Source organism: Brassica rapa, chromosome A01, assembly GCF_000309985.2.
Source record: "Brassica rapa cultivar Chiifu-401-42 chromosome A01, CAAS_Brap_v3.01, whole genome shotgun sequence".
Taxonomy (NCBI): Eukaryota; Viridiplantae; Streptophyta; class Magnoliopsida; order Brassicales; family Brassicaceae; genus Brassica; species Brassica rapa.
Genome location: NC_024795.2, coordinates 24846407 through 24871817, shown reverse-complemented (window position 1 = coordinate 24871817; position 25411 = coordinate 24846407). Strand labels below are relative to the sequence as shown.

The 25411-nt window shown below is 34.5% G+C and overlaps 5 protein-coding genes and 2 long non-coding RNA genes across 9 annotated transcripts; 3 read left to right on the top strand and 4 right to left on the bottom strand.

Moving 5' to 3' along the window:
• Positions 1–254: 254 nt before the first annotated feature.
• On the top strand, positions 255–2766 carry LOC103840556 (biotin carboxyl carrier protein of acetyl-CoA carboxylase). Its single transcript, XM_009117057.2, has 9 exons — positions 255–489; positions 1009–1200; positions 1341–1417; positions 1611–1670; positions 1793–2002; positions 2096–2158; positions 2233–2301; positions 2380–2425; positions 2517–2766. The coding sequence occupies exons 1-9, from the start codon at positions 480–482 to the stop codon at positions 2585–2587; spliced, it is 798 nt and encodes a 265-aa protein (XP_009115305.1). The 5' UTR covers positions 255–479; the 3' UTR covers positions 2588–2766.
• Positions 2762–7932, bottom strand: LOC103840547 (putative disease resistance protein At3g15700). Of its 2 annotated transcripts, none has more exons than XM_033280829.1 (4): positions 7706–7932; positions 4690–6645; positions 4114–4596; positions 2762–4025 (listed from the first exon to the last, which is right to left on the bottom strand). In XM_033280829.1, exons 2-3 carry the CDS (start codon positions 5471–5473, stop codon positions 4130–4132), a joined length of 1251 nt encoding a protein of 416 aa, XP_033136720.1. In that variant the 5' UTR covers positions 5474–6645; positions 7706–7932; the 3' UTR covers positions 2762–4025; positions 4114–4129. The 2 variants fall into 2 exon arrangements, with proteins under 2 accessions (XP_033136720.1, XP_009115298.1); XM_009117050.3 differs by lacking the exon at positions 7706–7932 and having other exon boundaries at positions 4114–4155; positions 4258–4596; positions 4690–6154.
• LOC103840539 (signal peptidase complex catalytic subunit SEC11A) lies at positions 7426–10091 on the bottom strand. 2 transcript variants are annotated; one of them, XR_004451756.1, is made up of 9 exons: positions 9924–10091; positions 9717–9829; positions 9564–9635; positions 9453–9488; positions 9323–9368; positions 9161–9248; positions 9011–9068; positions 8747–8905; positions 7426–8194 (listed from the first exon to the last, which is right to left on the bottom strand). XR_004451756.1 is itself a non-coding variant. In XM_009117041.3 (8 exons), the coding sequence occupies exons 1-8, from the start codon at positions 10000–10002 to the stop codon at positions 8855–8857; spliced, it is 543 nt and encodes a 180-aa protein (XP_009115289.1). In that variant the 5' UTR covers positions 10003–10091; the 3' UTR covers positions 8655–8854. The 2 variants fall into 2 exon arrangements, 1 of the variants encoding a protein (XP_009115289.1); XM_009117041.3 differs by lacking the exon at positions 7426–8194 and having other exon boundaries at positions 8655–8905.
• Positions 10092–14786: 4695 nt separating this feature from the next.
• Positions 14787–18723, top strand: LOC103840526 (phospholipase D alpha 2). Its single transcript, XM_009117033.3, has 4 exons — positions 14787–15006; positions 15368–15467; positions 15592–17500; positions 18056–18723. Exons 2-4 carry the CDS (start codon positions 15372–15374, stop codon positions 18487–18489), a joined length of 2439 nt encoding a protein of 812 aa, XP_009115281.1. The 5' UTR covers positions 14787–15006; positions 15368–15371; the 3' UTR covers positions 18490–18723.
• An 893-nt stretch (positions 18724–19616) lies between these two features.
• Positions 19617–21626, bottom strand: LOC117128213. The gene is made up of 2 exons (XR_004451443.1): positions 21460–21626; positions 19617–21361 (listed from the first exon to the last, which is right to left on the bottom strand). It is a non-coding gene; the product is annotated as an uncharacterized LOC117128213 (long non-coding RNA).
• Positions 21002–21833, top strand: LOC103840517. The gene is made up of 2 exons (XM_009117027.3): positions 21002–21299; positions 21374–21833. Exons 1-2 carry the CDS (start codon positions 21119–21121, stop codon positions 21619–21621), a joined length of 429 nt encoding a protein of 142 aa, XP_009115275.1. The 5' UTR covers positions 21002–21118; the 3' UTR covers positions 21622–21833.
• A 1273-nt stretch (positions 21834–23106) lies between these two features.
• On the bottom strand, positions 23107–25058 carry LOC117127330. The gene is made up of 2 exons (XR_004450266.1): positions 24703–25058; positions 23107–23300 (listed from the first exon to the last, which is right to left on the bottom strand). It is a non-coding gene; the product is annotated as an uncharacterized LOC117127330 (long non-coding RNA).
• Between the last annotated feature and the right edge of the window lie 353 nt (positions 25059–25411).

Here is a 25411-nt window from a genome sequence, read left to right as displayed (position 1 = left end):
TTGGACTAGATCGATGTAGATCTAATTATTGGTGATAACTGGATTGATCAATCTATCTTATATATTACCTATAATCCATTGTAACTATGATGTGGGAGATCCTTTGTTTCTGATATGTTACAAAGTCTACCATATTGGATTTCGAAAGGATCATTAGCTATATATAAGATAAATACCTCGTTTATTACCTAAAAACATAAGCATCGGCTATGTAGTGAAATTAATGGGCTTAAAAGCCCAAATCAAATAAAAGTTTCTATCTTTCTTGTTTGGCTGTGCAAAGACTCACACTCTGTGACTCTGGTTGTATCGAAAAAACCCAACCAAACGCCAAGTGTTGTTAGCCTGAAATTTGATTTTGCATCTTCTTCTCTCACTCCTCACATCACCTTCCTCGTTCGTATCGTTCTATATAAAACGCTCTGTAATCTCATTTCTTTGACTTACACTCTCTGTCTATCGAATCCTCGTCCCCCTCCATGGCTTCCTGTAAGTTTCTCTTACCATGTCTTCTTCTTCTGCTGTCTTGTTTTAATCTTATGAATCACGAGACATGGGTACATTCGAATTTATACGGTTTTATAATGTTCTGCTCTCATAGAATCATATTCATTGAAAAAGATTGAAACTTTGGAGACTCTGCTTATTGAATTGATAGGGATACTCAGAAAATGGACAATCAGGTTTGAATTTGATAATAGATTGGAGATCTAAAGTTGAAGCCTTGTCTCTTTACTCAGCATGTTATGAGATCCAAAGTTACTTCTTTTATATTTGCCCATGAGATTTGCTATTTGTTAAATGTTAATTTCAAATATTTTTCCTTAAGACTGATTACTCGACAACATTATGTTTTTGAATTAGTTGAAAACCTTGTGGAGCTATCTTTTGGATTGAGTGTGTATAAGACTTGGTTATGTCTAGTGAGTAGTGACCACATATGGGGTTTAGTGCTGATCTTGTTTTTAGCTGGTTTCATCAAAAGAGATATCTTGGCTTCTGTTTCAGGTAGCCTAGGAGTTCCGAAGATTAAAATCTCAGCGGTAGACGTGAGTAGAGTAAGATCTGGAAGGTTACAGATTCCATACAGTCAGAGATCATTGTTTGCTCAAAGGCAGGTTAAGTACTTGAGTCTGAGGACAAGTGTTGGATCTTTGAAAGCTCTCCAAGTGTCTACTGTCACAGCTGTGGAAACATCAGGTACATTTATCTCTCTTATGCTTTTTTTTTTTTGATCTTATAGGTGCACATTTTTGGTAATTTTACTGTTCATATGTACATTGAGAGTGTCTTTTATTTCTCTTTAGAAGTTTTCTGATTTAACATTGTTATATCCTCAGCTACTGTTGAAGTAGAAGATGCTGAAAAGACCAAGTCATCTCCGTTGAACGCTCAGCTCGTTCCCAAGCCCTCTGAGGTATGTTTTGCTTTTTCCACTAAATATTAGGATGCCATTTGAGTAACTCTCTCTGTCCTTGAAGAATAAGAGATTGTGTCATCTTGATGAGCTAGTAGAACATGAGTCATATGAATGTAATTGCACAATAAAACAGTTAATCTGTTTTTCAACTGGATGCATTTGGTTTGATTTCTTTTTTTGGATCTTGTAGGTGGAAGCTCTTGTCACTGAGATATGTGATTCCTCATCAATTGCAGAGTTTGAACTGAAAGTAAGTAAGCCCCCATTGAATTGAGCTGTAGTTATGTTAATGCTCTTTTGTTTAGTAGTCTCATCTAAGCTAAGTTCTTTTATAGGGATTCTTATCTAATATCTTCTACATCTTTCTAATAGCTAGGGGGTTTCCGCCTATATGTAGCAAGGAACTTAGCTGACAACAACATTAGTCCACCACAACCTCAGCCAACTCCTGCTGCCCTTTCTGCAAATGCCGTTACCGAGAGTGCTGATTCTAATGGATCAGCTTCCTCTACTTCATTAGCCATCACAAAACCAGCATCTTCAGCTGCTGATCAGGGTTTGATTATTCTCCAATCTCCAAAAGTAAGAAAACCATACTACTTAAAAAGGCTAAATGCTCAGAGATTTGATTCAAAGAGTTTTTCACCAATCCAAATGGTGTGGTATTGTGTGCAGGTAGGATTCTTCAGGAGATCCAAAACCATAAAGGGTAAACGCACTCCTTCCTCCTGTAAAGAGGTAAAGACCAATCCTCTTTGAGCAAAAAGAAAGTGTTTGATTTTTACTTGGAACTCACTCATTGCTCTTGACAGAAAGACCAAGTGAAAGAAGGTCAAGTTCTTTGCTACATTGAGCAACTCGGTGGCCAGTTCCCTATCGAGGTAAATATAATATTCCATTTTTATCTATCTCTTCCTTTCACCATGTCTGTTAAAACTGCTTCTTGATCAATGTTTCAGTCTGATGTTACTGGAGAGGTTGTCAAGATACTCCGAGAGGATGGAGGCAAGTCTTATCTTCTTCTTTAACCTTTTTATGTTTTTTCTTAATACTTTTTGATTAATGATTTTTTTTCTCTGTTTGTCATTCGAAACAGAGCCTGTAGGATACAATGATGCTCTCATCTCGATCCTTCCTTCCTTCCCTGGGATCAAGAAGCTTCAGTAGTACTAGAACCAGACCTGAGCTGGTTTTGAGTTGTGAAACTATGTCTTGTGTATGCTTTTAGAACAAATAAACTTCATTCATATCTCTCTTTGTTTCTGTTTGTCTTTTACTTGTCTGAAAGTTTTTCTTCAAGACATTGTTTTATTCTGTTGTTTACTAATATGAAAAACATTCTGATACTTTTTTCTCTTAATACATAGAAGATTATACGCACATACGATCCCAAAGTTTCAAAGATCTTTTGGGTTAAAAACGATATAGGTGATGATTTCTACTAGTTAAAATTACGGGCATTGCTGTCACTGGCAGTTGATTCCAACCGTTTGGAGGAGCTGCTTTCTGAACTTTTGTATAAATGCCTCTGCACTTTCGTTGATGTCACGTTCTTTCACTGCCCTCTTCCTTACCGGAGTATTATCCGCCATCCCTGCTCTCTTTGGATGTTCTCCGGCTTTCATTGGCTCGTAGGTTGATGATACGTATGAAGAAGACATTAGATGAGAGAAACGTTGCTCTACAACACTGATAGTTCTTGCTTAGTTTTTGTATTGCTCAACTGATGGTTTCTTTGAATATATATAGCATACCAATATGTTTATATTATATATAATGTAGGTATGAAGATGGCTCTAGATTTTTCTTTTTGTCAAACAAAAATGGATCTAGATACAATGAACTTTTGATAGATTAAGCTTTTTGGATTAAGATAAACATTATTGTATATAATGCTAGACCTAAGATACGCAAAGATGTTTGTTTAGAACACGTTTATCTATCTGTGAAGTATTCTACTTTTGAAATACTAATTTTTTGTATTAGCTATTTTAGTATTCTTCACAGATCCACTTTAAGAACAGGTATATTTCTTCATTGTAATGTAGAATAATAAACATTGAAAATTCTTATTTCTTCACAATTTAACATGAGTTGATAATTTGAAGCTTCCAGAAAATAAAGTCTGTGCCGTGATGAAGACAACAAAAGATATAAAAGTATGTGCCGTGATGAAGACAACATATCATATGAATAATCTTCTTTTTATGTGAGTTGATATATCATAGGAAAGAGTACAATTATGGCCTAAATAGCTGCCTAACTCCCTTTAGCCAAGCATATATCCTTCAGGAGGATCAATAATTGCGGAAAGCAAGGCTAAATAGCACCTAACTCTCCTTTTAGATAGAAATCATTTATCTAGATATGTATTCAAGAGAACCAAACCTTTTCGGTTAAAATAAATTAAATACAAAACCAATAATTAACCACCAAAAGTTCAAAACATTCCAAGCCTTCCAACCAAATTCTTCAAACTCTAGCCGGTGACATAAAGAAGACATAAACTCTCAAATAAGATACACAAATGAATTACAATCATTAATCTCCCTAATCAAAATGTACGCAGCTATCTTTTTGCTCTCCATGCACAGCAAGATTGTTCCTACATGAAAAAAAAAAGAGTTTGTACGTGGGAAATGATTTACAATTTTTCTTTATTCATTTTAAAAATATGCCAAAAAAATAAATACCTCGAGTGCACATCAACTAGTTCCTGTCCAGCAACTTGAGAACTATTACACGATTAAATGAAATGTTAGTTAGAAATACTTTATAAAGAAATTTAAAATGTAGCAGTACTAAACAAAGGATATTTGAAGTTAACAGAATTGGACCTGAAAAATTTGGAGGGGAGTTACTCAAAATGTACAAAGCGTCACGCCATTCCTGAGGTGTTTTCTTAGAGGCCATTGCTCGGCCTATTGTGACCAGAGCCAATGGGAGGCCATCGCACTTGGCTGCAACCTCCTGAGCCACCTTGGCTATGTCCGGGTGGCTCTTCACCGTCTCTTCTCCAGCATTCTTCTTAAACAAGTCCCAAGCTCTCTCCCATGACAGCTTCTCCATCTTGATCTTCGTTTGTGTTCCCATTTCCCGACAAACCTCGTCTGAACAGGTCGTGAACACAATCTTCGACCTGTTCTGTCCATCGGGTGGCGGCACGCCAGCTTTCACTGTTCAAAATTTGAAATCTTAAAAGTTAACTAAAGAAGCTTGGGCCACAAGTCTTGATCTTTCTTGGGTCACAAGTAATGCTTTATTATTACCTAGATCAACCTTCTCCCAAACGTCGTCAAGAAACAAAGCAAACCGTTTCTTGCTAAGTATCTCAAAGATCTTACCGGCTTTCTCTTCCTCGGTCTTGTTCGTCCACGACCTATCAAGAAACCCTATCTTCTCCCGAATCGTGTCTTGAATCTTCTCAAGATTCAGATTCTTGGACACAAACACCCAAATCACAAAGTCAAACCCGTTTGACTTGTGCTGAAGCAGCCTGTTGTTAACCTGAGTCAACACCGTCGTCTTCCCAACACCTTCCACACCGTACAACCCAATAATCCCAGTGTTATCCACCGTCAAGCACCTCCACACCAACCCTGAAACCGCTTCTAAACCAACCGTCTGATCATCTCTATCAACGGTCGAGATCATCATCGACCCACCACCACCAACGCCACTGTTTTCAACCACCACATCAAATGTTCCTCGGCTCTTTATCTCCTGAACCTCTTTCAGCATCTTGCTAATCTTCTTGTCTATCTTGTGACTACTACTCATCATCACGTTTGATCCATTAGATGCAGAAGAAGGCATGTACATCATCAACATCTCTTCTGCCTCTTTGATGGCTGCGTCGGATTGTCTAAGCCAAACCTGGACTTTCTCGAGCCGCTTCAGCTTCTGTTGATCTTCGTACATTTTGACTCGTTTCATGACACTGTTGTGTAGATCCCTGAGCTCCTCAGTTATGGTTTTCAGCTTCTTGGCGTTATCGTTCTCTTTTGATACGTAGATGCATCTTGTGACCATGCTTTTGAAATCTTTCCCCATCTTTTTTTCTTTAATGCCACGAACTAATCTCTCAAATGACAAATAAGGTGTAAGTTATAACTTATAACCATATGTATAGAGAGGAACGTGTTAGCCATGGCTAGTACTCATACTGACCCGCACGTTGTGTTTTTGTTTATTTATGGGAGTGTTAGTTGTTGAAGGATCTTTAAGATTTCCTTATCACATTTTTTATTCGATCGTGTGATTAAGTGATTAATGTTAAGATGCTTTGACAAAGTTATGAATTATAAACTAATGAAAATCGCGTTCGTTGAATGTATATGGTTATCATGTCAGTAGACTCAAAATCATGCATCAAGAAAGGAATGCATGAAACTTTGTTCTTGAGTAGAAAGGCATTTGCAAGCCAAAGCTAACTTCTCACTTTCTCAGGGACTCGAAAGAGGAAGAGCTGAAGAAAGTATTTGGGAAGTTCATAATATTAATTTAGATAGGTTTCAATGAAACCTAAACTATATGGTAGAAATGGGATTAGCACATATCTTTTACATATTACGTAAGATTCTTCCAATTTTCAATTTGGGATGTTGTCTCAAGTACATCCCTTCGAGATATTTGTTTTTGACAATTTTTTTTTTTTTTTTTTTTTTGACAGCAAGAACATTTACAGACTCATATAGACTCCGTAAACCATAGTGGCAACTCTGCATCCATGTGTATGACGAACGACGGTTGTATCCGAGCACTGCGTGCCAAGCGATCCGCCATTTTATTGTCCGTCCTCGAAACATGAACAATTTCTGAGTTGATGAAGCTTCTTCTCAAAAGCTTGATATTGAAATGTTGAATTAATATTGAAATGTTGAATTAGTTTTTGACAATTAATATTGAAATGTTTAACAATGATCAATGGACCAACTTTTGAGTTATATCAATTATAAATTAAGTTGAATTATTTGATTGAACTCTAATATCATATTATTATTTTTTAACCAATTTCATCTTTTATTATTATCCAAACTGAGAATTATAAATAACTAACCAACAAAATATATTTCATAAATATAAAAAAAATTTTAAAAAGAAACTGTGAGTTTCTTAAAAGCATATATGTCTCTTTTATGCACTTCCATCAGATTTGTCGTCGTCGTTATTACTTTTCTTGGTAAACTCGCAATAGCAAAGTAACACAAGCAGTATGACGCCCACTACAATGCCAAGGATTAACAAACATGTCAACCATATTTCCATTGTAAAAATATCTAGAAGAGGTATGACTTTGGAAGGTGAAGCTGTTTCCTCTGTCAGAATTTTCAACCGGTACTTTCCCCTGTAGGTCCCAAATTTACAAGATGGAAATACAATTTGTATTGTTTGTATTGGATGTGTATTTTCAGAATGGGATGAGCATGGCTTTTTATAACCCTATAAATAATGTGTGCATCTAAAAGCACCAAATGGAGATTATATTTTGATTCTCCATAATGACAATATCATCAGATCTATACTATTTTTTGAAAAATAAATTTGCTTATTTGTCTTCTTCTCTATGATTATAGGATAAGTTATTAGTTTCTTTAATATTATTATTTAAAATTAATTTTAATATATATATTTTCATGATATTTAAAATATTAATAAACATTATCCTATTCTACTGATATATACTATATTTAAAAAATATATATATATATTATTAGGACATTTAATTAGTAATATATATTAACAATATCCGCCAATAATATCATAATTACGTTTATCTTTTATTTAGTTTGTGATTTTAATGAATAATATTATGACCAGTTTATTGATTCTTAGTGGAAATATTGATCCAAATACAAATTATTATAATATTAAAATTAAATTAAAGGTAAAGCATCTTTGTAAATATACCATAAAATATAAATTATATACTTATGTTAAATATTTTATATATATTTAATGTTAGACAATCATATTCTTAACCTAAAATATTTTTTTTTTATTTGTACATGACAAAAATCAAAATCACAAATGAATTTATGCTAATAAAGAATTTAGCCGTAATATCACAAACATTATCAAATTATATATATCACAAACATTATCAAACAATCCAGTTGTCATGTACGCTGTGCACTACAAACAATCAGTACGAAGATAAGTATTCTACTGAATACATCCATAAATGTTTTAATTGTATCCATTCATTTTTTCATTTGGTCAAAATTTTAGGAATCTATATACTACGAAGACTTAACAGAATTTCCATGTTATTGTTTTTATTACCTTTTTGTATGCAAATATGATTTCTAAACTCTCACCAAGCCCAACATTAGATGGTTTCCAGGTGTGGTAACTTTGGCTTAGACCAACCATTTCGTCTTTCATGGCCTAATCTCATCAAGGTAAACCATCTTTTACTTGGAAGATATATTAGAGAAACGTTTCGACTCTAATATCATATTAAATTAGATAAATTTTTATTTTATAATCATTTGTGATAAATGGATTGACACATATATCCCTTTATGTATCACTTAAAATCCTTCTAAATTCCGATGAGGAAATACCTAAGCCTATTGGTTAAGATTTCTACACCCAGGTTTATTGTATACTCTTATCGCCCTGCTAGTTTGGAATTGAAAAAACTAGTACATCCCTTCAGAACTCAAGCTATCCGCTTGAGTGGAAGGAAGTCACAGGCAATGCTGCTAAAGAAACTGTCACAAAAGAAATCATTGCTGACTTAAAGGCAAAATTTTATAAATTATAAAAGAGAAAAAGACTAGGATAGCACCAAACCAAGTTTTTGTTCCCAAAGTAGCACTCAAGGCTCAAAGTCACAAAAATAGGTTTCATTAAAGAGGTAAATATACACTTATACCCCTTGGGTTAATTAATCCAAACTTTAGGGTTTAGAGTTAAGGGGGTGGAGTTTTGGAATTAGGGTTTAAAATTTTATAAAAAATAAATACTAAAATAAAAAATAAAAATTTATAAAACAGTTTCAAAAATTATTTTTAAACTATAAAAAGAAAATTTGAAAAAAAAATAAAAAAAATTCAAAAATTTTTTTTTAAAAAAAATTATAAAAATTTCGAATCTGAAAACATATAATCTGAAACTATAAAATTTTTTTTTTATTTTTTTATTTTTTTATTTTTTTTATTTTTTATTTTTTTTTGTTTGTTTATTTAATTTAAACCAAGGATATTAGGGACATTTTACCCTTTAATGAATGTAATTTTTGTGACTTTCTCCTTCTAGTGCTCTTTTTGAGACATAAACTTCAAAAGGTGCTATTATTGACAATTGCCCCTTATAAAATTTGATTTGTTATTAGGTTTAAGGACATGACTAAATAAATATGATGATGAGGGTTGCAGTTAAAGAAGCCACTTCCCTGACCACAGACATGCTTATTTGTATGTTGTCTCAGTCTTTGGATGTTATAACGAGCAAACCCAATGCCCCAATGAGTATATACTGAAAGAAGAGAAGAGAAACAAGATATTAGAGTAAGTACGTACACATATCTCAAGTCAAAAACCATGACATAGTAAATTGCAGGCGGTGTTAGAAGGTTTGTACCTTGATGATAGGCTTCTCTGACATGATAATAGTGACCCATCCAACATAAGGCAAGAACCTAAGAAGTAACAGTTTCATAAGATGAGATCATATGTGTTGTTTCTATTGGTATGTCTGGCAGGAAACAGTTGTTGAATTTAGAGTACTCACCCAACAGCTCTGCCCATTATATGGTGCCTATGAAGCCAAAACTGTCCATCAGCATAGAGACCGATGTCATCCACGTCATTGTTGTCACCTGGAACAATCCAAAGGTGTGATAAGTAATAGATGTAATACAGAGGGTTAACGTTTCAGAAACAAAGCTAGAACCTTTTGTTAGAACGTCAACATGTCCAGTGTTTTCCCTCTCATGAACCTGTAATGTAATAGTAATATCTTAACAATGCTGAACAATCCTCTAACTAATCTCCAGACATGATGAAAAAGAGAAAAACAATACTTTGATGGCACGATGGACAATGGGAATGTCACGACCCTGAAAGAAGAATCATAATCAATGATACTAAAGTACTAAAACCAATCAAGAGACAAATAGAAAGCAGTGACTTACATCAACATTGAAAACAACAATCTCGCCTGCTCGAATAGGCTCCTTGGTCATGTGCAAGAACAATATATCCCCCTGTCACATTTGCCCTCAAAACTGATTACAAACTCATTTCATTTAAATCTCATTACTAACACAAAAAGGTTGAAACTTTACTCTCTTAAAGCCAGGTTCCATGCTTCCCGAGAGAACAACCACCACTGGAGACTCGGTGCCAGTCACACACATCAAACACTTCCATATTATCAATGCAGACGTCACGATCATACCTTAAACCCCAATCAAAAGCCAAAACCCTTTAATTCATTAACACGATTGAATCCAAATAACGAAATCAAGAATCGAAGGGCAATTGAAACGAACCGAGCGTGATGGCCTGGGTGAGAAGCTGACGGATCTTGATTGATTTGATCGAGTCTACTGTTTCTCCGATCCAACCCATGATTGCTACCTTGCTTCGATTCAGATCCGCAGAAACTCACTCCTCTTCACGCGTTTCGGTAGAGAAGAAGAAGAAGAAAGATATCTCTCCACGAGCGTTTTTGGAAATCGGTTTATATATCATATCTAACTATCGGTTTACTACTACTTCCGGTCAAACCGGTTTAATTACTAAAGATTCCCTTATTAGTTACCATTACCATCAATATTTCATTTTAGTAATAAATCTACTATTTATTTTTGAGAAATTGTATTGGGCAACTGTTACTGAAGACCAAACATTATATTATATAAAAAAATTTATTGCATTTTTATCAAAGTTTTTTTTTTACATTGGTTCTTCTTTTTAATTGAAGGCAAAACAAAAGGAGTATAATAGTTAAGATATCTACTAAGATATAATTTCTTTTTTGTTAATCGAAAGTGTTGAAGCCAAAATATTTGTCTAGAAACTGAACTGATGACTAGTCTAACTAGGCATGGGCGTTCGATGGACCGTTCGGTTTCGGTCTGAATAATTCAGATTTTCGAATTTTCGGTGTTATGCTCAGAAGTACCATTCGAGTTTTACTAATTATCGGATCGATTTCGGTTCGGTTCCTTTCGGGTTCGGATCGGATCGGATCGGATGTAACCAATGTTTAAAATCGTCCAAAAATATTTTTTTTAAACCTTAAAAATTGACAATTTTTTTTCAAAATATATAAATTGTTTACAAATCTAATTAAAAATTAGTTAAACTATCTAAATAAACTAAAAATATTCAAAATAACAATTAAAACAAACTAAAAAAATATTTTGAATATCTTAAAATATCTAAATCATCTTAAATATATAAAAACTTTAACATATTTAACTAATTTAAGATATCTTTGGATCCTAGTTCGGATGTCGGTTCGGTTCAGATTATAACCAAACACCAAAGTACTAAGCTCATAAGTCCCGTTCGGATATTTTTGTATAACAGTTCGGATTTAGTTTCGGTTTTTCCGGTTCGGGTCTAGATAGGTACTTCGGGTTGAGTTAAAAACGTCCAGGCCTAAGTCCAACCTTTTGTTTTCCGATGAAGTCTAAAATATGGTTCCATTTTTGTTTAACCAGGTACCAACAACTTTATTTCCAATAAAAATCAAACCCAATTAATTTATACTTTGCTCCAAGTTTACTATCACTAGACTACCACCACCTAGTTAGCTAATAGCTGTAAACTCTTTGATATAAATTTTTGTATAAAAAATCACATATGTATCACATCAAAATTTAGACATGATTAGCCTGTGCAAAACATTCATCTTCTCACTAGCATCACACGGGTTCGATATGCACTTGGAGCCTAAGGGAGCCAAGACACCTTTTGATATACAAAATCTGAGAAAGCATATTTTATTTTACAAAAAAAATGGTTGAGAATATAAGATGAAGAAGACAAAGAAGAAAGAGATGTGGACCAACTTTATTTTGTTTGTTAGTAAGAATTTATGTTGAATCAAGTAAAAACATATATTGAATTTAGTTAGGGTAATAGACACTTAAATCTAGGCTAATTTAGTTAGTTTGTAACAAAAAAAATGGACTTAGTTAAACAAAACTATTTTAGTAGCAACAATTGTCTTATAGTGCAATAATAAACTAGAAACTGATCTATAGTGTAATATTTTCAAAAAAAAAATTTTAGTCCGTAGATAACAAGTTATGAAGGAGGAAAAATATAAAAAGGCAATGTTTTCCTTTCTTTACCACAAAATATTTAAGGAACATACTTTTTTTTTTTCTCATGATTTTCTTTTAGGTTCTAATGAAAATTTTATAGTTGTCTACTTTATGTTCAGGCTCACTTGCTACCATTTTCAACTGATTTCTTTGAAGGTCTCTCACTGGACTGTGGACTTAAGCTCAGAAAGAATACTCACAATTTCACAAAGTCACAGTTATCGATGAGGTTCCTTATCACGTTCGTGTACATTAATAATACATATCGTGCTCGTCTTTTTTCCTTCTACTTGTTCTGCTCCTGATTAATTATGTACAAGTGGAATTTACATTTAAGGTTGAAACGGAAATATGCACGATAATGTTGCATCTGATATCTTGATGATGTTGTATCATGTATGCTCGCTGTGATTCTAATGTAGCCATTCTGTAAGAGGCCTACAGTTCGCTCTATATTCTACGTGTCGATATGTCATAGTCTACTTTATAAATGCTAGTACCGCATTTAAATACACTATACTTGGATCATATATAAATTGATAGATTTTCTCAAGGAGAATAGTCGAGACACCTCGATATCCATTGACCCAGAAGTCGTGCCTACAGTGTATTGAAAAAGGCATTCGCCTCAGGCCCCCGATTAATGTGACTGTTTTTAGGGCCCTAAATTTTAAGATAATTTCTAGTATAGTGGTTTAGATTTATTAAAAAAAAAAAATTTCTACAAAAATTAATTAATTCACTTTTTGAATTCATGTATTTTTTCTATAAGACATAATATAATATATTTACGTTATAAACTTATTCTTTTACGGTATTAAACTTGTGTATTTGGTAAAAATAATATATCATATTAGAAAATTGTTTTCATTACGGTTGTAAATAAATTTATTTTTAAAACTTGCCATATGCCTCTAAAACTCTTCGCACCGCACTCTATTAAGCAAATTAGTATTAGCCAATAGAAATAGACATCGCCGGTGTCGGCAGCGGGTGGGGGCCATCGTCCATGTCTTAAAGTCTTGAATATCGTCACGACATTATGATGACTTTTAGTAAATTACCTTTGAAAAGAAAAAAAATTGAATAATTACCGCACTTCTTCTCTTTTTGTGATGATGGATGATCTATTGTTATTTTTTACAAAGGAATCCAATTATTTTGTAATAAGTTTACATGTAAACATACATGATCATATTACATACAGTGATTTTGTGGAAGTATATAATAAAGTTCTCGGTAAATTTGTATTCACACTCAGCAAAATAATTGACTGTTCTCTAGTGTTGCGGGTCGGATCCGCCCCGCCTGACCCGCCCCGCTGCGGGTATAAGTCAAATTTTCAAATAAAAAAATTACCCGCTTGACCCGCAACGAGTTATACAAGCCACCCGTACCCGCCCCGCATTAATCAAGCGTGACCCGCGGGTAACCCGCCAGAATTAAAAAAAAAAATTCCAAATCACAAACAAACATCAGAAACACATAAAACATAATATAGTTTTAAGCTTCAACGATAGATAAGTTTAAGTTTTAACAAACAACACACAAACCATAAGTTCCAAATTGAAAACAAATTACATAGGGTCTTCTTTCTTGTTTTTGCCACATCTCAAGTGTTTCAGCTGCCCTAAGTGGTAAAATAGTTTAGTGAGATGAGAAAATAAATGAAATGCAGGCAAATGACTAATTAACTACACAACTTACACGTCTGTTAAAACGCTTCAAACGTAGGCAAGCTCTCATTTTGATCACCAGAATCAGCCACCTCAATTTCTGTCCAAAACAAGAGATAGATCGAAAGAGATAATGACATTGAGAGACAGAGACAACACCATAAAGAGACAGAGGCAAAGAGAAATATATACTGGAGTTGAGAGAGACAGAGATCAACTATTGCCTTAGCGAGAGTCGAGAGAGAGAGAGACAGACGGTCGGGACTCGGGAAGACAGCAACAAAGACTAAGAGATGAGAGACAGGGAGTCAGAGTCTCTGACTCTGAGAACTGACTAACTGAAAAAACGAGTCTCAGAGAGAATCAACGATTTGCAGAGACAGAGAGAAAGAGACTAAATCGATTTAGGCGCAGAGAAAGAGATGAAGCCATTAGGTTAGAACTTTCTAATTTTTTTTTTTTACTCTTGAAAATAAAAACAACGCACAGTTATAACCTAAAACAAAAAAACAACATGCACTAACTACTTAAAACACAGAAACAACATAAACCTAACTAGACCAAACAATGAAAACAACATGTTTTCCTTATATATGCGGGTACCCGCTTACCCGCGACCAAAATTATAAAAACCCGCGCCCGCCCCGCTTTCTACCGGCCCAATCCGCATAACCCGCTTCTTTAAAACTCAAATTTTTTTTGGGCCCGCACCCGCCCCGCAGCGGGCCTAACGGGCCGGGTCCCGCGGGTAACGAACCATATTCCCAGCGCTAAGCACACGACACGGCTTCTACGCGTACGTACCTTACATATACTGGAGACATTTCTTCCCCAATTAATCGATATATTATTTTGAAAAATATAAAAGCTAGAAGAACGTAAATCGATGTAATAACTTTATACTACTAAGTTTGTTAAGATGATTATATAACACGTTGTGTAACCCATTTTTTTCTATGTCGGTTAATAATGTATACAAGAATCCAAAGTCATATTCACTATCCAACGATGAAAAGTTAAAAATAGTAGAAGTGGTTCAGCATGAATAAGTTTCTCTCGAATGGACGGTGAAAGATTCAGTTTCGAAAACGCCGTCGTGGCATTGGACGCGGGAGCACGATTTGGATATATTATCCCCAAGTCAGGTATATTATAACTTTGGATTATTTTAAGATTTTCTAATAGTCACTAACTCTTCCACTTTCTCCGTTTAGAACCTTTATTATATAATTTGCCAAATTTGACCACTAAAGTATATTGTTTTTCGGTGTTGAATCATTGAAACTGTATGAGATAGACCCGAGTACTCGAAGCATAATAATTTTATCATTAATACAATAGACTAAAAGGAAAACTAAGAGTAGTTTATGTAACAACCGGACCTATTTGTGAACTAACAAACTTAAGGGATGAAACAAAAAAGTTGATTTTTCTTCGTACGGTGGGGTCATGTTAAATAAATAATCAAAGCTAAGTAGGAAAAAATAAAAGAAAATGAGGCCCCATGCGTCCCCCCTATCATTTCCTTGAAATAATAGCTCCACCACATGGTAGCTCTTCTTCCATCACAGATTCTTCTTCCTCTCTCACCACCGATTCAGTTTCAAGGAATCTTGCAAGTTAGTCTTTCTCTGAATCTCTTTTGTATATTGATCGCTATGAATCTTTCTGAAGTTGTCTGCACGTGTTTTTAAGTAATTAGAAACCGTAGATTCAGTGGTTAGGATGAGTTGAACTCGCAAACTCTATCCTCATCTGTGTAGATAAGTTGTTTCTTATATATACTCTGTATTTAAGGTTTATTAAACTCTGTATTATTTGATTTATGTTTTTTTTTAGTTTCAAAGACAAATGTATTAATTATATTCTTTCTTTTCTTTTTTTATTAATTATATTCTTAAACATTAATTTTTTGTATACACCAAAAAAAACAGCTAAAACATCAATTATTTGGATAAACTAATATGTGTTGAACGGTAGATCAATGGCGCAGCATCTGTTGCACGGGACTTTGCACGCTACCATCTATGAAGTTGATGCTCTCCACACTGGTGGTCTCAGCTCTGGCTTCCTCGGCAAGGTATATACTTTACATATATAGCTTTATGTCTTATACGGTTATGTTATGGAATGTGATGGTTAATATTACTGAAACTGTAACCTAAGGCACTATTTTGATCTTTAACCTCTGTTTTAACTTCCAGATTAGAGCAAATGTTGAAGAGGCAATTGGTTTCGGCAAAGGAGAAACACAGCTCTACGCAACTATCGATCTACAAAAAGCTAGAGTTGGTAGAACCAGGAAGATCACAGACGAGCCCAAGAACCCAAAGTGGTACGAGTCCTTCCACATCTACTGTGCCCACATGGCTTCAGACATCATCTTCACCGTCAAAGATGATAACCCCATAGGAGCCACCCTCATCGGTAGAGCGTACGTCCCCGTCGACGAAGTCATCAACGGCGAGGAAGTTGAAAAATGGGTTGAGATCTTGGACAACGACAGGAACCCTATCCACGGAGAGTCCAAGATTCACGTCAAACTCCAGTACTTCGGCGTTGAGACGGATCGAAACTGGAACATGGGGGTTAAAAGCGCGAAGTTCCCTGGAGTGCCTTACACGTTCTTCTCCCAGAGACAGGGCTGCAGAGTTTCTTTGTATCAAGGCGCTCATGTTCCGGATAACTTCGTCCCCAAGATTCCTCTCGCTGGTGGGAAGAACTACGAGCCTCACAGATGCTGGGAGGATATTTTCGACGCGATAACAAATGCAAAACATTTGATCTACATCACAGGATGGTCTGTTTACACTGAGATCACTTTGGTGAGAGACTCGAGGAGGCCTAAACCAGGAGGTGATATGACTCTTGGTGAGTTACTTAAAAAGAAAGCTAGCGAAGGCGTTAGGGTTCTGTTACTTGTGTGGGACGACAGAACATCCGTTGATGTTTTAAAAAAAGACGGTCTCATGGCTACTCACGATGAAGACACTGAGAACTACTTCAACGGAAGCGAAGTGCATTGTGTGTTGTGTCCACGTAACCCTGATGATGGCGGTAGCATAGTCCAAAACTTGCAAGTCTCAGCCATGTTCACGCACCACCAGAAGATCGTAGTTGTGGACAGCGAGGTGCCGAGCCAAGGAGGAGGAGGGTCGGAGATGAGGAGGATCATGAGTTTTGTCGGAGGTATTGATCTATGCGATGGACGTTACGACACTCCTTTCCACTCCTTGTTCAGGACGTTGGACACGGTGCACCACGATGACTTCCATCAGCCTAACTTCACCGGCGCTTCGATCACCAAAGGTGGTCCTAGGGAGCCTTGGCAGGACATCCACTCTCGTCTCGAAGGTCCAATCGCTTGGGATGTGTTGTACAACTTCGAGCAGAGATGGAGCAAGCAAGGTGGTAAAGACATTCTCGTTAAGTTGAGAGAGCTTAGTGACATTATCATCACTCCTTCTCCTGTTATGTTCCAAGAAGATCACGACGTGTGGAATGTGCAGCTCTTTAGATCTATAGACGGTGGAGCTGCCGCTGGGTTCCCTGAATCACCTGAAGTAGCTGCTGAAGCTGGTTTGGTAAGTGGTAAGGACAATGTCATTGACAGGAGTATCCAAGACGCTTACATTCACGCTATAAGACGTGCTAAAGACTTCATCTATATCGAGAACCAGTACTTCCTTGGAAGCTCCTTTGCTTGGGCTGCTGATGGTATCACTCCTGAGGACATCAATGCTTTGCATCTGATCCCAAAGGAGTTGTCTCTCAAGATCGTTGACAAGATCGAGAAAGGAGAGAAGTTTAGAGTCTATGTTGTGGTTCCGATGTGGCCTGAAGGTATCCCGGAGAGTGCATCGGTGCAAGCTATATTGGATTGGCAGAGGAGGACCTTGGAGATGATGTACAAGGATGTTACTCAGGCTCTCAGGGCTCAGGGGTTGGAGGAAGATCCTAGGAACTATCTGACGTTATTCTGCCTTGGAAACCGTGAGGTTAAGAAAGAAGGGGAGTATGAGCCTGCGGAGAGACCAGACCCTGACACAGACTATATGAGGGCGCAAGAAGCACGTCGCTTCATGATCTACGTCCATAGCAAAATGATGATCGGTAAGTTTACATCCACTCTTCAATAGACGTTTTTAACCTTTTGCGAAAATATGATCCGAACCATTATAAAAAATTCCGAACGGATCTCGAACCAAAATCTGAATTAGAAACCGAAATATCTGAAATTAGTTAAATAATATTAATATTTTTACATATTTTAAGGTAATTTTAATATTTTAAATTATCTTAGAGATCTTTGTAGTTTGCATACTGAATTTTGTTTTTAATTCAAATACATTTTACTTAATTTAGATAGCTTGACAAGTTTTTGACTAGCTTATATTTTTTGAATATTTTTTGGTTAGTTTCATTAGTTTTTTCTAGATTTTTGAATGATTTTAAACATGAGGTTAATACAACCGAACTCCAAAGAAACCAAACCAAACTCACTTCAAAAATCAGTAAAACCCGAATAAAACTTATGCAAAGTGCCGAAAATCCGAATCAACGAAACGGAACCAAACCTGAACACCAAAGCCTAATCTTCAATTATAAAACCTAGAGAGATTTTGCATATATATTCGCGTGTGTGTGGCTCACTTGACCTATTTGCAGTTGATGATGAGTACATTATCGTTGGATCTGCTAACATCAACCAGAGGTCAATGGATGGTGCAAGGGACTCTGAGATAGCAATGGGAGGGTATCAACCACATCACTTGTCACATAGACAACCAGCTCGTGGCCAGGTCCATGGATTCCGTATGTCACTCTGGTACGAACACTTGGGAATGCTTGATGAGACCTTCCTAGATCCCTCAAGCTTGGAATGCATTGAGAAAGTTAACCGTATTGCTGATAAGTACTGGGACTTTTACTCAAGTGAGTCACTAGAACATGACCTTCCTGGCCACTTGCTGCGCTACCCGATTAGTGTGGACAATGAAGGTAACATCTCTGAGCTTCCAGGATTTGAGTTCTTCCCAGACACAAAGGCTCGTATCCTCGGAAACAAAGTAGACTACCTGCCTCCAATCCTTACAACCTAAGCTTGCTGTCTCTACATTGCTGCTGCCGTAGCTTTGAATAAATTGAGTGTCTCTCTCTCTATCTACTACCTTTAGATCCTAATAAGTTGGTGTGATGTTAAGCACTTTTGTACTCCTTTAATTTGGTTTTATATTCGTACAATGACATGGTGATGATGTAGCTTTGTGATCTTTATCTACCTTCTTTATGTTCTTATGTATCGTACAACTTATATTTGATCAAAGTTATGCTTATTGGTTGTAAGATAGATAAAACCAAATTAACTTTACTAGGAAGTTACGTAAGGCTTCTTCTCGAGTAGTTCTTTCTTTATCCTGAAACTTCTTATATTTAAAACACGTTGGAACCGGGAAAAGTGCCAATTTCGACCCCAACAATTTCAGTCGTGCTAAATACGACCCGAACAATTGATCAGTGCCAAATACGACCTCAACTCAATTATAATTCAAAAAAACTACCTGAACTTCTTAAAATGTGCCTAAATATATATTGACTCTAACAGAAGTTAGTCAACCGTTAACAAGATAAAATGACGTCGTTTTGATATACGTGGAAAAGTGTCAATTTCGACCTTAACACTCTCAGTCGTGCCAAATAAGACCCGAACAAATGGTCAGTGCCGAAACCGACCTCAACTAAATTATAATTTAAGAAAAATTACCTGAACTTCTTAAAACGTTCATAAATCTACATTGACTCTAATAGAAGTTAGTCAACTGTTAACAAGATAAGACGACGCCGTTTTGATATATATATATATATATATATATATATATTTTTTAAATATGTGCATTCCGAAACTCAAACTGTGTTGAGATACCGTTTTAAATGGGCACACTAGCAACTAGATAAAAGTAATTTTTTGAAATGCTATTACAAATTTGAAATTATATAAACTACTATTATTCTTCATCTTATCCAATTTAAAATTTTGGTGACAATTTTTTCTGATTTATATAAATACATTAACATGTTTTTTGTTTATCATATCTTTAATAAACTTATATCTTACTAAAATAAAAATAATAAAATATTAATTATTATACGGTCTTAAATATACTTAAAACTTTGAATTTATTTATAAAATGTTCTTATATAAATTATTTGTAATTTTTAAACTTAAGTTGAATTTTTTTTATTTTTCAAAGTCATTATTACATATTTTGTTTTTTTGTTCAAAAATGTTAAGAGGCCTTTTACCTTTCTTTCACTAAGATATGTTGTACAAAATATTACACATATTAAACAATAACTAGAATATATAAAGTAATCACCAAAATTTTAAATTGGATTAGATGAAGAAGAATAGTAGCTTATATAATGGGGAATTTTAATTTGTAATAATATTTCAAAAAATTACTTTAGTTTAGCTGTTAGTGTGCCCTTTTAAAAGGATATCCCGGCACGAGTTTGAGTCCCGAAATGAACATATTTTAAAACAAAAAAAATATATATATATATATATCAAAAGACGTCGTCTTATCTTGTTAACGGTTGACTAACTTCTGTTAGAGTCAATGTAGATTTAAGCACGTTTTAAAAAGTTTGGGTATTTTTTCTTAAACTATAATTGAGTTGAGGTCGTTTTTGGCATTGACCATTTGTTTGGGTCTTATTTGGCACGACTGAGAGTGTTGGGATCGAAATTGACACTTTTTCTCATATATCAAAACGATGTCGTTTTATCTTATTAACGGTTGACTAACTTCTGTTAGAGTCAATGTATATTTAGGCATGTTTTAAGAAGTTCAGGCAGTTTTTCTGAATTATAATTGAGTTGAGGTCGTATTTGGCACTGATCAATTGTTCGGGTCGTATTTGGCACGACTGAAATTGTTGAGGTCGAAATTGGCACTTTTCCCCGTTGGAACCTTATTGGTTTAATGTTAGAGTCGCTAGCAAAGATATTGGGTTTTTGAAGTCGACAGGACACGAACTAAGTGCTAAGATTCATTCGATATTGTCTGATAGATATGTCATACGTCTGTTCAAAATAGGTCAAGTGGTTGACATCATCCAAGCTAATAGAACCTCACAATTATTAAGTCGACAAAGGTTACACCAATTCCCGTTGCTACACTTGTGTTTTTCAAAAAAATATCCATCCAATTAGTTTTTATATTAATTTATTGGATAATAATGGACACACAAAGACTGTGAGTTGGATTCTACATGTACATGTGATTTTGTTCGACTTTTTGTATACACAAGTTTTTATCCAAAACCATACAACTGACAACAGTTATTAATAAACATAAATTAAAAGCTACACATACATGGCAGTCTCTAGAATATAGTTTGTCTATAGACCAATGCCAATTTTATATTATACTAAAAAAAAATTTACTATTATTTTTCTTTCCCCACTTGGATATAAAATCCAACTCGTAGTCCTGTTTTCCAACTTTATAGTATTTATTTTCTCATATAACCATATTTGTATAAGTATAGAAGAGAGCCACGAGGAGAATCCTACCATATAATAATTTCAACAGTTGTTAAGTTACAAGTCTCTGCAAGAAACACAGACACACGTCTCTCCCAAGTCTCAACAACCAATCATCGATCAGCTCAGTTCACATTCTATTTTCTCTGGGTATCTTCAAGTCCGTTGGTTAAAGAAACGTCATGCACATGTCTCTTATGTTGGGTTGTTCTAATGGCACCGTCGCGATCGCAACGGCCATGGTTTTCTCAAGCACTGCTCTGTTTCTCGCGACGGCTCGTCAGTTCTATGGGAATCAAACCTCGCAGGTTCGTGATCAGACTCCACCATCACCACTCCTCCGTTCTTGTCTATCTTCTTCAGGTACGTTCTTTTTTTCAATGGCTCGGAAGTTTCATTTGAAGAAAATAAGGTTTTCTTTGGTTCTTGTGATGCAGAGGCAATGAAGAAACATAGGAGTAAGAAGAAGAAAGTTAGGTTCGCGGAGAATGTGAAAGATACGGAAGGGAACGGGAAAGAGTACCGGAAGAGGAGGGAGTTGAGTCGGAGAATAGTACATGAGTCAGTGACTCAACCGGGGAAAACCGGTTCGGTTTGTGGAATATCCACGATGCCAGCGAACCGGATGGCTCTGTACAATGGGATTCTCAGAGACCGATCTCACAGAACTCAGTGTTCTTATTGACTTTTCTTCTTGGACCAAACAAAGTCAATATATTTAGGTTTGAAAATTGTAGTAGGTGGCTTCTTTTGTTCATACTAGTAGCTGTACTGCTGTAGTAGTATGTGGACTTCTTCTTCTCTGCTTTTTCTAGTTATTTGTTATAAAATCAAAGTGACAATGTAAAAACCATAGAATTGATATTGATTGTAGTAAACTTGCATTTGTTTGGCTAATTATAGAACTTATATTGATTAAAATCACAATGAGATTACAGTATATCCCAAACATGACTGTTATATGTATTGAACATACCAACTTACCAAGACTATGCTAATTCTTTCCTAAGCCAAAGACCAAAACTAAAACTAAAACACAACATGCTAGTTTTTTTTTTCTAAACAACAAAAACATGCTAGTTTACACACATTTGGAAGTTGAAAGCTAGAGGTCAAACAATCTATAAAACCAAACTTTGTAAAAAAAAAAGTTTTTTTTGAGCAACACTTTCTAAAATCCAAATAATTTTTAGTTGTAAATTTTAAACTATTCCTAGTTATATTTGCTATTTTTCTATACTATACTAAAAGGGGGATATGAGAGCCCCTGAACCTATCCACGTCGGATTTTATAATTAGCCAATGGGAAGTAGTTATTTTGCTACGTATTCCGCCTGTTGTGTTCGGCAATTGGGCTCCGAATTTTGATATTTTTGGGCCTGATCTTTAATTTATCTTGGCCTGTTATGAGATGTAAGGCGTACTCCTGATATTCTCTCGATCTCTGAATTTGGCTTCCGTCGCCTCTTCCTCTTCTTCGATTATCGTCTCTGCATATCGGTTTCATCCAATTGCTTCACCATTACTCCCCTAATCAATCATTTTTCCATCTCATTCAATATTGTTTTCATCTTCCTCACCATTCCTCCTCCTATATAACTCCTTTTCTTAGATTTTCTTTCAAGTACGATTGATAAAACTCACACAAAATTTCACTCACATATTGCTTCCAATGGAACCTAAAGGAAACCCTAACGTCCCCGGCGACCGCAAGATCAACAAAAAGAACACCGCCTCTTCCGCGACTGTGAAACCAATCAGCAACTCCCCTGCCTCTTCTCCGATTGTTTCATCTGCCCTTTCGATGAAATCAAAAGCCGAAACCGCTACTCATTCATGAAGAGCAGGGGTCGTGTATTAATGTATACTAAACTCATTTTCAGGGAAAATGAGCATCGTTCAATTGTTTTTATCAATTAATTTAGTAAAACTTCATAATACTCTCTAAATCGATGGAATAACCACTATAAAATTATTATTTTCTTGATAAACGGAGACGACAAAGACTCCAAACCTCTTTGAACATCATCATATGTTAGTGAAGGATGCAACTAGGCATTAAACAATATTGTTATATTTTTTGAAATTTTCTCAAAATCAATTGGCTAACCCCTACAAAAATATTGAATTTTTGGTAAATTCGTTATATAATGAAGCCCATAATCTTTAGTGTTGTTTTAAAATTTCTACCATATTCTACATTTTTATTAATGTATGCTAAACTCTTTTTCATGGTAAATGAGCATCGTTCAATTGTTTTTATCAATTAATTTAGTAAAACTTCATAACACTCCCTAAATCGATGGAATAACCACTATAAAATTATTATTTTCTTGATAAACGGAGACGACAAAGGCTCCAAACCTCTTTGAACATCATCATATGTTAGTGCAGGATGCAACTAGGCATTAAAAAAATATTATCATATTTTTTAAAATTTTCTCAAAATCTATGGGCTAACCCCTACAAAAATGTTAAGTTTTTGGTAAATACTTTATATACTAAAGCCTATAATCTTTAGGGTTGTCTTAAAATTTATAACCATATTCTAAATTTGTATTAATGTATGCTAAACTCTTTTTCATTGTAAATGAGCATCGTTCAATTGTTTTTATCAATTAATTTAGTAAAACTTTATAATACTCCCTAAATCGATGGAATAACCACGATAAAATCACAATTTTCTTGAATAACGGAGACAACAAAGGCTCTAAACCTCTTTGAACATAATCATATGTTAGTGGAGGATGCAACTAGGCATTAAAACAATATTGTCATATTTTTGAAATTTTCTCAAAATCTATTGGCTAACCCCTACAAAAATATTAAAATTTTGGTAAATTCGTTATATAATGAAGCCCATAATCTGTAGTGTTGTTTTAAAATTTCTACCATATTCTACATTTGTATTAATGTATGCTAAACTCTTTTTCATGGTAATTGAGCATCGTTCAATTGTTTTTATCAATTAATTTAGTAAAACTTCATAACACTTTCTAAATCGATGGAATAACCACTATAAAATTATTATTTTCTTGATAAACGGAGACGACAAAGGCTCCAAACCTCTTTGAACATCATCATATGTTAGTGCAGGATGCAACTAGGCATTAAAAAAATATTATCATATTTTTTAAATTTTCTCAAAATCTATGGGCTAACCCCTACAAAAATGTTAAGTTTTTGGTAAATACTTTATATACTAAAGCCTATAATCTTTAGTGTTGTTTTAAAATTTCTAACCATATTCTAAATTTGTATTAATGTATGCTAAACTCTTTTTCATTGTAAATGAGCATCGTTTAATTGTTTCTATCAATTAATTTAGTAAAACTTTATAATACTCCCTAAATCGATGGAATAACTACGATAAAATCACAATTTTCTTGAATAACGGAGACAACAAAGGCTCTAAACCTCTTTGAACATAATCATATGTTAGTGCAGGATGCAACTAGGTATTAAAACAATATTGTCATATTTTTGGAATTTTCTCAAAATCTATGGGATAATCCCTACAAAAATATTTAATTTTTGGTAAATTCGTTATATAATGAAGCCCATAATCTGTAGTGTTTTTTTTTAATTTCTAAAATATTCTACATTTATATTAATGTATGCTAAACTTTTTTTCATGGTAAATGAGTATCGTTCAATTGTGTTTATCAATCAATTTAGTAAAACTTCATAACACTCCCTAAATCGATAGAATAACCACTATAAATTATTATTTTCTTAATAAACGGAGACGAAAAAGGCTCCAAACCTCTTTGAACATCATCATATGTTAGTGCAGGATGCAACTAGGCATTAAACCAATATTATAATATTTTTTGAAATTTTCTCAAAATCTATGGGCTAACTAACCCCTACAAATATTTTGAGCTTTTGGTAAATACATTATATACTAAAGCCTATAATCTTTAGTGTTGTTTTAAAATTTCTAACCATATTCTAAATTTGTATTAATGTATGCTAAACTGTTTTTCATTGTAAATGAGCATCGTTCAATTGTTTTTATCAATTAATTTAGTAAAACTTCATAATACTCCCTAAATTGATGGAATAACCACTATAAAATCACAATTTTCTTGAAAAACGGAGACATCAAAGGCTCTAAACCTCTTTGAACATAATCATATGTTAGTGGAGGATGCAACTATGCATTAAACAATATTGTTATATTTTTGAAATTTTCTTAAAATCAATTGGCTAACCCCTACAAAAATATTGAAATTTTGGTAAATTCGTTATATAATGAAGCCCATAATCTTTAGTGTTGTTTTAAAATTTCTACCATATTCTACATTTTTATTAATGTATGCTAAACTCTTTTTTCATGGTAAATGAGCATCGTTCAATTGTTTTTATCAATTAATTTAGTAAAACTTCATAACACTCCCTAAATCGATGGAATAACCGCTATAAAATTATTATTTTCTTGATAAACGGAGACGACAAAGGCTCCAAACCTC